Consider the following 13,121-nt stretch of genomic DNA (forward strand, 5'->3'; position numbering starts at 1 on the left):
CCGGCCGGCACCGTGAAGAGAGCATGAACCTGCATCCCCAGGTTATTCTACCTGGGCTCTAGGTGGCCACATCCTAACTAGATGTGATTGGTTGAAACTATCAGTTGATAGTTTCCCCATCATCCCCCCCCTTTGTCTAATCAAGATCAACCCAAACCCAATACAACCATATAAAATAGGAACAGATATCAAATATAAAATTACAAACAGTAAACAATATTAAGCAAGGAACACATGACAAAAGTTTTACTAAACATTCTATTTCTAGGAGTCTAAATAATGCATTGAAATTAAGTTTGGCTAAATCATGGAGAAGGTAACTACAATTATCTAGTCTTTAACTCCATCAAAAATCTAAGAAGGGAAGCAATATTACTTGAGTAAACAGGAAGTGTAATTGAGAAACTTTCCAATTGTGCAACAAATGACAGAGACAACTGACTACCTGGGCAATCACTCAAAGTCTCATTTGCAATGTTGAAGCAGCCAACTTTGGCTAAGGCCTAACATAACTGACATACCATTTTCAAAGGCAAGAAACTTTTCAAAACTATCTTACCCTCTCTTATCAGGATATGACAGTCCTGTTTTACCCATTTACGGATACTTTGTATCTCTGTCAGTGGTTGAGTTATGGGCATTTCTTTGCCCAACGGCCAGCTCTGTCAAGAAGAAAGGCTCCAGGTGATTGTCTTTGGTGCTCAATATTCTCTTGGGAATAGATCGGTGTTGTCAGGAGTGATTATGTCTCATTACCACGGAACTCTAAGTTAGATTAAAGGCCATTTTCTACAGCTCCTTGAAGAGGTTGAAGACTATCTATCTATACTGAATATAATCTCCATGTATCTAAAGAGCATAGCCTAAATATAAATATAACAAACATAGATGACTATTGATCTATAATTCTCAATACCTATCTAACTTAAAGACTAAGACAATAAACAACTGTGTAATAAATAAGAACAATGACCTTCAAATGTAAACAATGTAGAAGTATCTTGATCAGAGGTAGTAGTGTACACTGCAATATGGTAAATATATATGTCAATGCATAATGTTTCAAACAGAGGTAGAAGCATACAATATTCAATATAATTTAACTTTGTATCAATATACAAGAATCGATACCAATATAATTGTCTAAAAACAATGTCACAAATACCAATCTATTATCCCATCATCCAATTATTCCTCTTTTTTTTCCAAGAAGATCCCTGAGCCTATAAAATTCCTCCCCCATCCCACAACCATATACCAATTATAACCAATCCCTAAATGATGTCCCTAAACCTGAGGGCAAACTTTGTTGGGAGAGGGTGTTATGATTGTTCGTACAAGTCACGCCCACTTCCTCCCCCATCTGCTGAGGCAGGCTGATCTTCTGCTTCCCACCTGAGCTCGCTCTCTTTTTCATCTTCCTCTTGGACAGGCAGCTTCGCTTTTGCCTCTCTCCCGACTTTTCTGCTTCCCTCCCTTTTCTGTCTCGCTCTTCCTCTCTCTCTCTCTCTCTCTCTCTCTCTCTCTCTCTCTCTCTCTCTCTTTCTCTCTCCCTTCCCCCTCACCTCCCTTCTCCCCTTTTGCCTTCCCCTCCATAGCTCCCTGAATAAATATTTAACCTCATTCTACATGTCGTGTCCATCCATGTTTCTGTCTTCTGCCCACCCGCCATGTGTCTCCCTGCCTGGAACCAGCCACCGCTCAGGGACCAGCAGCTGTCTCCAGTCTCTGTCGGGTGGCTGCTCCCAGGGTTTGCTGCCTGCCTCCACATGGCCTGCTACAACCATTCAGGGACCTACAGCATTTCTGCTGCCTACTGCTGCCGGGGATCTTGTAGCATTTTTAAAAAATCATAACAGAGGGGACGTCGTCCTCTAAAATTGCTTCCAGCTGTTATGGGGGTGATGTTCTTCCTAGGGGATACTGTGAAAGTAAATGATGGTTAAATTCCAAGATTAATATTTTGTCTGGTAAAATTGCAAATAGTCTGGCCAGAATGTTGCAAAAGATGTGCACCGTTTCAGCTAACCAAGTCGGATCCGTCTTGTGCAGCTGGTACCCAAAACAGGTCTTGTAATAGTGCTATCAACATCATGATGTCATATTAACCAGGTGGAGTTGTTGTTGTAGGGCCCCATCTTCTTCCTGGAAACTTCAAAGATTACTGCAGGGTGCCAAGTGTCGCGAATTAGGTTGGTATGATAAGGAACCAGAGTAGCTCAAGGGTAACAGAAATACTTGAATGGATAAAGAGGGGAAGCTTACACTATAAGAATGGGAGTTCCGAAATCCAAAAGGTCCGGTGGGCACCGCGAAGACAGCATGCACCTGAGTCCCTAGGTTTTTCTACCTGGGCTCTAGGTGGCCATACCCTGACTAAATGTGTCAGTGCCCATGAAAACAGGTGGGAAGACCTGTGAGTGTCTATAGCATCAGCGTGAACAGCCAGAGACAAGTGGACCTTTAAAGTTCCCTTGACTGTTAATTTAGTGAAAATGACTAGCTTGTGGGTTTGTGAGCCATCCTGTCACAAGGCAGTCACATTGAGGGTAGAAAAGAAAGGTTTCTGGTGCTTTGCAATGGTGTTCTCAAGAATGCACACAGGGGTATGTGCCAATACATTTATGTGCACACTCCATGTACACACACACACACACACACACACACACACACACACACACGGTATCAATGAGTGTAACAATCACTTGTAAATAGTAACTTTTAGAATAAGGCCTAAGATTGTTAGTGCCCAATTATTCCCATTTAAAATCTTCTCATTCTCTTTAATTCTATCCGTCTAATGAATTGTTTTAACAGGAAAGATTGATTTCATCACCATTCTCTTTGTAACCTGAGTTTTCTGTCTTGATATTTTAGGATATTTAAATTTGCCATCGAAACTCTATGGAGGGTATAAAAATCTTGGTGAGTCTGATTGAGTGATTTTTCTCTACATTTTGGGGAGTTTGTTGAGTTTGCAAACCATGCCTTACAATTATGTCCTTAGTTAATGAAACAGGCCTTCTCTCTTCTCCCACCAAGTAACTCTCATCAAGGAACAGTGGCACATTTAAATTTGTTTAAATTTCTCCCCACTCTTTGTCTTCATTCTCATCATAATGTTAACACCTCCTCTATTATGTGTTCCTGCAGAAAGAAATTTCCATATCTGATATGATTTTATAATTTGAATGTTTATTACACAATTGTATTTTTCCTTAACTGGAGTTTCAATTGTCCTTTAACTGATCCTGTTTTTTATAACTTCTAAAATTTGCCTCAATAGCTTCTTTCTGTTGCTTTTGAAATGACATTGTTTTCTTCTATTCTGAATAAGAATGCTTTAAAAAAATTAGCAATTAATGCTATACCTGGTAATAGATGCTATATTTTTCTGATGACTATTTAGATGTAGGTCTTTCCCCCTTATTTAAATCAAAGAGATCTTACTAGTTAATTTCCCATGACTCCTTCTAGGATGAGGCAAAGTCTATCAGGGCTTGTAACCACGCAGCTCTTTGGATTATCTGATTATATTTCATACTTGTCCAAACCCGGTGATAAATGTGGCAGATGCATATGACTCACACAATTTGTTCAGCACAGGAAGTTCATAGCCACCATGGAACTAAATGTCCCTCCCTATGTCTTCCTTTATCTCTGGCACTTACTGTGTATGCAGGATCAAAGGTCTTCTCATATCCATTGTTAACCTGGGAATGTTGCACAAGTGTTATAGCTCCTTGACTGATTTCTTTCCTCTAAATTACTGTGACAGTTACACATCTGTATGTTCTAAATTAGAATTATTATAAGTGTTTTATCTTATGTGCAATATTAAAATAATATTTTTGTTCTTTTCTTCCTGCGATCAATTTCTAAATTTTGAATCGCTGAGATGAAGCTTACTAGTACCTTTTAAGTATTTGACAAATACTAAATAGAATTACCAGATTAATGTTCTAGATGTAGTACAAATTTATGCTCCCATTAAAATATTTTGTACTTATGCTTATTCAATAATTCACAATTCTGGAATGCTATGAAAAGCTAAATATAAAGCAGCCATTATATCACTGCCTTACAATGATTACTGCTATTGACCATTTTCAGTTATTTCATTTTCTGGCTTTTTTCTTTCTAGGATGAACAGACGAGTAGATGAATAGATAGATGATGTCCAGATGATTATAGAAAGATAGATAATAGTAGGTAGATAAAAATGTCTTATTCTTTGTGCCACTGTTCAAAAGCCTGTGATTAATAACTTTAGAATTAATGCAATTGTTTATTTTATTAATTTAAATCTCATAAAATAAATAATTTCAATGCTTGTGTATAATATATACACATAACATAATACAAAATACATCCAAAACGGCATTTTATCATTGCATTTTCTCAGCGTTCACTTATATGTGCTTGTATATCTACACACACCCATTTCGTTGGGATGATTTCTCTTCTATTTCTCTGTCCTCCCTTCCTCGCCACTTTCTCTTCTTCTAAGGCTCTTGCTATGTCACTATGGCTAACCATGTCCTCGAGGTACTTCGGCCTCATGTTCCCAAGTGCTGGCATTATGTGCCTTGGAAGGAATTTTTCACTATTTTAAGTTTAAAAGCAAAATGACACATTTTATTTTGCTTTGTGTTAATATTGGTACTGGCGAGCTTAAGTTTTTTCTAATTAGTAAGTACCCTTCTCTAAAGCTTTTGTGAGGATTCACAGTAAGTTTATCTGTCTTCACTGTTGATGTTCCCAAGTGATTAGTAAAAGGAATAATTTCAGACTGACACTTTCTATTTTATTTGAAAAGTGTTTGTCATTTTTTAACCTATCACATTTGGTCATATTTGTTGTTATTTTATTACTTCTAGCTCAGGAAGCCTTTTTGCTTGATCCAATGTAAGTTTTAGCATCGTAGCTGCTCAGTAGATTATGTTAAAGTGCCAATAAAATAGAATTCTGTTCACTTGAACAATATTGTACCAATAAAACTGCAATATTACCCTAATACTCATACTGACTTTTCTTTCTTTGCAGAGACTAATAAAAAATGTCTTGAATTCTCAAGATTAAATGCAATGAATTCTGTAAAAGATTTGTTTATCCCCAAACTAAAGATAAGTCTAATGATGTATTCAAGGAACAATTCAAACTGTGCAGAACCACTGTTTGGATCTAATAACTCACTTAATGCCCGTTTCAACTTGTCAAAGAAAACAGTCTGGATTATTCATGGATTTAGACCGCTGGGATCCACCCCAGCTTGGCTCTCGAAGTTTACTGAGACATTTTTGAAACAGGAAGATGTGAATCTCATTGTCGTAGACTGGAACCATGGTGCCACAACTTTCCTTTACAGTAGAGCTGTTAAAAACACCAGGATGGTGGCTGCGAGTTTGAGTGTGTCCATTCAAAATCTTTTGGTAAGTATGAAACTTTTAAAATATACATGCTACGCAATATATGAGTTGCTATGTGACATCACAAAATTAATACTTTTCCATAAACATTTGAGACTTTATATTAGACATAGTGATTTTTGTAGCCATATTTTGTCACTCTAAATAATTTTATATTTTAATTTTACATTTTTAATGTAAAAACCATTTTATTTTAAACAATTAAAAATTTAAGGCTCTTTTAAACCTTATCTATCCTGAATTCAGTATGAATCAGTGATCTTATATGGGGAGTAGACATTACTGTAATCTCATTGCATTTTTTAGTCATCATTGCTAGGAGCATTATTATTTTGAATTTCCAATTTTAAAAGTATTGTGACTCAAGAGAGAAGAGGAGAAAATAATTGACAAGGAGACTGACAGTGTATAAAACTGAATAATTGACTTTTTCCTGAATTATAGCTGTCTCTAACTGATAAACAGGGTCTTCATAACATAGTAAGTGCAAGTTAGGAAGAGAATTTAAAGAAAAGTCATGGTATTTTGCTTACAAAGGATTTATAGGAGCTGGGAGGAAAGTAGCCATAGTTTTGTGGTTTGGAGAAATACCCCTTCAGCTTTGCGGACATTGCTTTGAGGAGTTTGAAGAACAAAATTGCTTTGTGCTGGCAAAGTCCCCCTCTAGCTCTCCAAGAGTAGTGAAGGTTCAACAATGTTTTATGAGCCTTCAGACATCACTGTATAGTGTGGACCATCACCAACTCCTATTAGCTCCCTGGGAGTCTGCTAAAAGATACACACGCTCAGTGAACTCACAAAGCTGACTACCTGAGGCAGACAGATGTTCACACATTGACTTTAGATTGTTTTTTCTGTTCTACATTACCTGCAATCCTGGAACCCACCTTAAATACAAACACTTCATTTTAGCGTTTCAAAAGTAAGAGTGGCTTTTATATTTTTACCAGTTCTATTAGGGGTCATTGATATACTCTGAAGGAAAAAACAGAAGAAGGCTAGCATATATTTTATAATCAAACTGATTCAGGTTCGTATCTTATTCCATTTGAGGCACTATAAAAAAAACACCATAAACTGGCTCTGTACAGAAAGCCATACCTGCAGACTAAGAGAACTAAGAACAAGGGAATGGTGGATTCTGAGCTGATAAGACTCAGTTCCTGGTGTGTAATGGGTGTCTTTTCTTTTTTTTTAGTTTTTTTTTTTTTATTAAAAATTTCCACCTCCTCCCTGCCTACCTTTTCCCTCCTCCTCCTCCCCTCTCCCTCCCTATCCAGTCCTAAGAGCAGTCAGGGTTCTCTGCCCCGTGGGAAGTCCAAGGTCCTCCACCCTCCATCCAAGTCTATAAAGGTGAACATCCAAACAAACCAGGCTCCCACAAAGTCAGTCCATGCAATAGAATCAAAACCCAGTGCCATTGTCCTTGGCTTCTCAGTCAGCCTTCATTGCCAGCCACATTCAGAGTGTCCAGTTTGATTCCATGCTTCATCACTCCCAGTCCAGCTGGCCTTGGTGAGCTCCCATTAGACCAGTCCCACCGTCTCAGTGGTTGGATGCACACCTCGTGGTCCTGATTTCCTTGCTCATGTTCTCCCTCCTTCTGCTCCTCATATGGACCTTGGGAGCTAAGTCCAGTGCTCCAATGTGGGTCTCTGTCTCTATCTCCATCCATCGCCAGATGAAGGTTCTATGGTGATATGCAAGATATTCAACAGTGTGTCTATGGGACAAGGTCAGTTCAGGCACCCTCTCCTCTGCTGCCCGAGGAACAATCTGGCGCCCTCTCCTTGGACCTGGAAACACCTCTACCCATCTCCCCTTACATCCACCCTCCACCCCCGTGCACCCAAGTTTGCCTGGCAATCTTGTCTACTTCCAATATCCAGGAGGATAGCTATATGATTTTCTTTGGCTTTACCTTCTTATTTAGCTTCCTTAGCATCATGAATATAGGCTCAATGTCCTTTAATTATAGCTAGAATCTAATTATGAGTGAGTACATACCATATTCCTCTTTTTGTGTCTGGGTTACCTCACTCAGTAAAGTGTTTTCTATTTCCATCCATTTGCATGCAAAATTCAAGATGTCTTTGTTTTTTGCCGCTGAGTAAAACTCTAATGTGTATATGTTCCACACCTTCTTTAACCATTCTTCTATTGAGGGGCACCTAGGTTGTTTCCAGGTTCTGCCTATTACAATAGTGCTGCTATGAACATAGTTGAACAAATGCTTTTGTAGTATGATAGGGCATCTCTTGGGTATATTCCCAAGAGTGGAATTGCTGGGTCCTGAGGGAGGTTGACTCTCAGTTTCCTGAGAAACCACCACACTGATTTCCACAGTGGCTCCATTGATAGTGAACGATAGCTTGGCTGGAAATAGCAGTCTGGGCTTGCATCCTTGGTCTCTTAGTTTCTGCAGCACATCTATCCAAGACCTTCTGGTTTTCATGGTTCCCATTGAGAAATCAGGTGTAATTCTGATAGGTTTCCCTTTATATGTTACTTGAGCTTTTCCCCTTGCAGCTCTTAATATTTGTTCTTTATTCTGTATGTTCTGTGCTTTGATTATTATATGGCGAGGGGATTTTTTTTTGATCCAGTCTATTTAGTGTTCTGTATGCTTCTTGTACCTTCATAGGATTATTCTTCTTTACACTGGGAAAGTTTTCTTCTATAATTTTGTTGAATATATTTTCTGGGCCTTTGAATTGTAACTCTTCTCCTTCTTCTACCCCTATTATTCTTAGGTTTGGTCTTTTCACGGTGTCCCAGATTTCCTGGATGTTTTGTGTTAAGAATTTTTTGGATTTGTTTTGTTCTTTAATCAGTGAGTTTATTTCCTCTACAGTATCTTTAGTGTCTGAGATTCTTTCTTCTATCACTTGTATTCTGCTGTTCATTAAATGCCTTAATTTGATCATTAAATGTGATAATTAAGTATTAAATATATCACTATACATTATGGATAATTAAAACTTAAATTCACAGTTGAAGTTGAATGATGTTACTGGAATGAAAAGAGAGATATTTCAGGATGCAAGCAGAACAAAGTTATCATTTTTTCAAAGTTGTAAGCCCCTTATTTATGTCCCACAAATGAATGAAGTCAGTGTCAATAATGAACTTCAGAGTGTCAGTATATTAGAAATAATTTTGATTTGCCAAAATTAAAATCATTGCATTGTATTTTTCAATTGCAGAACCATGGAGCATCTCTTGATAATTTTCATTTTGTAGGTATGAGCTTAGGGGCTCATATTAGTGGTTTTGTAGGAAAACTATTTCATGGTCAACTTGGAAGAATCACAGGTAAAACTATCTTTTTTTCTTTTTGTCAAATTATCATTTAAGCACATTTTCCCCCTAGAGTTTATTCTGTTTAAAACCTGAAGACACCTCTGTTGGCAGAGGCTGCTTGTTTGTTCCTGGCCTCCCAGACCTGAAATAATCACACAGAAACTATATTAATTAAAACACTACTTGGCCTATTAGCTCAGGCTTCTTACTAACTAACTCTTACATTTTCAATTAACCCATTACTGGTAATGTTCTGGGGCATCTCTCTTCTTCAGCAGCAAAATGGCACCTCCTCAACTATGCCTACTCTTTCTCTCTACATCTTTGTTCAGATTTTCTGACTGACTTTAATCTCTTAAGCCATTGACTCAAAGCAGCTTCCTTATTAACCAATGGCAATAAAACATATTCACAGCACACAGAAGGGAATCCCATATCACACTGCTACAAAATATATTCAAATATTACTTTTTACTGGATTGTTAATTCTTCCTTAGTGATAATGGTAAACATGAAAAGCAAATATTATGTTTTTATAGATTTACCTAAATGTCAAAAGCTACATTGAAAAAAATTGATCCATCAAAAAATATTTATTTATTAGCTAAAAAAATTAGCTATATAGTTCATTTTTATAAGCACTGTTGGATTTTAATTCTTTTAAACATTCATTGGAATACCAGACAAATCAGCAGTTGCTATTCAAATTTGAAACATTCTCATGTTCACTAAGATTCACACAGTAAATTTAACTGTTAAAGGCAACAATGACATGGTGCTCGCAGAGATTCCTATTGTTTGTCTACATCAGGTTTATTAAGCAATTATCAATATGCATGTTACTGGTATGTAATAATCCCAATTATTAATGAAGGATAACATTGTCTTAATAAAATTTCATAAAAGAAAGGGGAGGTAGAATTACTCATCTTGATGCATGTGCTTACTTGCTACTGTTCTGCCACCACACTATTGCAAAAGTCTGAAAGACCAAAAATACAGGTTTCTCACTTTAGAAAAATGTAGAGAAAGAGAAAGGTCGGGTATTATGTCAATTAGGCTAAATAAAATAGGACAATAGAAGAGCATGAAGTGAACAATAGTTAAAATAATATTTATTTATATATTAATGTGGGTAAAAGAACAACTCAAGAGAGGTCTGGATGGTATTCATTAGCTCTTTTCCTCAATTAGGAGGACTATCTGTTACTATTAAATACAAAGTTTCATAAATTACTCTATCTGCTCTTTAGATAAAAGTGCTAAAAATAGCTTAACAATATTCTGTTGAGACATTTCTCCTGTTTTTCGACTACCTGTGAAGGATGTCAATAAATATTTAAATAATGAAGGCACTTATCATTTGCCAAACTTAATATCTTTAGATAGGTTTAGACACGTTTAAACTAAAATTGATGATATTTGTAATTGACAATACAGTAGGTATAAAATATAACAAAGTACTAAAACATTATTAGACTGATACTTCCTATTTTGTATTTCAGGTCTTGACCCAGCTGGACCAAATTTTTCTAGAAAACCATCAACTAGCAGATTGGATTACACTGATGCAAAGTTTGTGGATGTCATTCACACTGATTCCAACGGTAAAATAATACCTATCTATTAGTTTGTATGTGAAAACAAAGTGTGGAATATAGATTCCTGATGAAGATGTTATAAAATAAGGATGCATTGTGGATAAAATGTTTGGTGTTTAATGACTTTTGGGTTTTGTTGTTGTTTGTTTGTCTGTGTTTTTGCAATGGTTTCTGATATTGTTTGCCTTGTGTTTATTTATTATTACTTTTTCTTTTTTCTTATTTTATTTTTTTTAAAACAACCCTTTTTATTTTGCATACCAATCCCAGTTCTCTCTCCTTCCCCTCCCCTTGCTCTTTCCACCTTTCCCCTCCCTCAACCCCCAGCCCCACTCCTCAGAGAGGTTGAGGCCTCCTAAAGGGGTTAAAAAAGTCTATCAAATCACTTGAGGCAGGACCAAGACCCTCCCCCTTGTATCTGAGGTGAGCAAGGTATCCCTCCATGGTCATTACTAGGGATAAATACTGGTTGCATGGCTGGTGGTCGCACAAACTGCCCAAGCCTCACAACTATCATCCACATTCGAGTGGCCTAGCTAGGTTCTATGGAGGTTCCCAGCTGTCAATCCAGAGTTAGTGAACTCCCACTAGCAAGGATCGGTTGTTTCTGTGGGTTTCCTCATTATGATCTTGACCCTTTTGCTCATATTATAGCTCCTCCTTTTTTAAGACTGGACTCTAGGAGCTTGGTCCAGTGCTTAGCTGTGGATCTCTGCATCTGCTTCTATCAGTTACTAGATGATGGTTCTATGATGACAATTAAGGTAATCATCTATCTTTTGATTGGAAAAGGCAGTTAAAACACTACCTATACTATTGCTTAGATTTTTGGCTGGGGTCATCCTGTGGATTCCTGGAAATTTCCCTAGTGCCAGGTTTCTTGCTAATCCCTTAATATCTCCCTCTATCAAGATATCTGTTTCCTTGCTCTCCTTCTCTGTCCTTCCCCCAACCTGACCTCCAGAATCCCTCATGCTCTTTTCCCCACTCCCCTTCATCCCTCTGCACTCCCCTTCAACCCTTCACCATTCCTCTTCCATGCTCACAATTTACTGAGGAGATCTAGTCTATTCCCCCTCTGCAGGGATATCCATGTATGTCTCTTTAAGGATTCTTCTTATTTCCTGGCTTCTCTTGGGTTGAGGACCATAGACTGGTGTAGGAGGAGGGGACTCTTGTTGCTTTCTTGGTGCTCAACCCCAAAATAATCACACAGAAACTGTATCAATTAAATTACTGCTTCACCCATTAGCTCTAGCTTCTTATTGGCTAACTCTTACATATTAATTTAATCCATTTCTATCAATCTGTGTATTGTCATGGGGCTGTGGCTTACTGGCTAAAGTTCCGGTAAGGCTACATGGCTTTTATTTGACTCTGTCTACTTTTTCCCAGCATTCAGTTTAGTTTTTCCTGCCTATCTATGTTCTTCCCTGATATTGGTCCAAAGCAGTTTCTTTATTCATTAATGGTAATCACAGCATACAGAGGGAAGTCCCACATAAGACTGGTTATCCTTTGCTTTGTGTTTAATATCCACTTATGAGTGACTACATACCATGTTTGTCTTTCTGGGTCTGAGTATCCTCACTCAAGATTTTTTTTTTAGTTCCATCCATTTGCCTGCACATTTCAAGATGTCATTGTGTTTTAAGTACTAAGTAGTACTCCATTGTGTAAATATACCAATATTCTTTATACATTCTTTGATTGAAGTGCATTGAGGTTCTGGCTATTATGAGTAATGCTACTATGAACATAGTTAAGCAATTGTCCTTGTGGTATGAGTGTGCATTCTTTGGGCTGGAAAGATGGCTCAACCATTAAAGGGTAGGCTCACAGCCAAAATTATGTTTTAGGTTTTAATATGTGTCTTGTCTTTGTATACATTGAAATTTCATTTTAAAATAATCATCTTAATTTTATTGGCAGTCACTGACTTGATAATATTTTTTGCCATAGTCTGATGTGGGATTACCCTCTATATGCTGTGAATACTGTTGGTTAATGAATAAAGCTGCTTTGGTCCTATAGCAGGACAGAATAGAGCTAAGAGGGAAAACTAAGCAAATTGGTGCTCCAACATGTAAAACCTGAAAAACCTTGGAAAGTAATTCTAGACACAAAGAACAGAATTAAGCATGTTTTCTTGGTAGCTGGCATTTTTTTTCCTGATGGGCTCTGTTTGCAGGCAGAGAGTAGGGGCTCTGTGGATTCTTTAAGAAAGGTCTTCCTGACTCAGCAGTAGCAGCAAAAACTGTGTGGCTTCTTTAAGAAGGCTTCATGGTTCCTGCTAGTTACAGGAACAGCTCTGGCTCTTTCAGGAGGACAAACACTTGAGTTGGGTTTTGGGCCTGGTTGCTTTTATGCTAGCTCCAGGTTAGGAGGAAAGGAACTGAGAGCATGCCTGCTACTCAGTACTCTGGCCTGGGCTTGGGTCTGCTAGGTGTGCACAGGCAGGAAAGCATGGAGAATTCCCACGACTATACACAGAGACATTAAGGGTTCATGTTGCACAGTGCTACCCAGAGTTGAGGCGGTGAGCGTGGTTCACACCCGGCAGCCCCAGACTGGGCAGTAAGCTACCTCTGCCTTATTGAAAGCCTGAGAGAGGCAGAGCCAGCATTCAGAGTCTCTGTGACTAAGCTGCTTACCATTTTAAAGCATTCCTGGTCAAAATGATATTAGATACACAATAAAGACAGACTCAGACAGAAATAAACCTCTGAATAGGTCACAGTGTGTTTAAAAATGTATGTAGGCTTGGGAGAGAGAAGAAGAGTATAGA

At 37.8% G+C, this 13,121-nt stretch overlaps 1 protein-coding gene across 3 annotated transcripts in view; it reads left to right on the plus strand.

Moving 5' to 3' along the window:
• The window catches only part of Lipi (lipase I), a 42,076-nt gene that overhangs the window by 8,014 nt on the left and 20,941 nt on the right, over positions 1-13,121 (plus strand). For all 3 annotated transcript variants that reach the window (XM_048422901.3, XM_048422899.3, XM_048422898.3), the window contains exons 2-5: positions 2,878-2,925; positions 5,047-5,432; positions 8,636-8,744; positions 10,238-10,339. In XM_048422901.3, coding sequence (XP_048278858.1) covers positions 2,878-2,925; positions 5,047-5,432; positions 8,636-8,744; positions 10,238-10,339 — 645 coding nt within the window. The remainder of the gene's footprint in view (positions 1-2,877; positions 2,926-5,046; positions 5,433-8,635; positions 8,745-10,237; positions 10,340-13,121) is intronic.

This window comes from Myodes glareolus, chromosome 2 (genome assembly GCF_982192425.1).
Source record: "Myodes glareolus chromosome 2, mMyoGla1.1, whole genome shotgun sequence".
NCBI lineage: Eukaryota > Metazoa > Chordata > Mammalia > Rodentia > Cricetidae > Myodes > Myodes glareolus.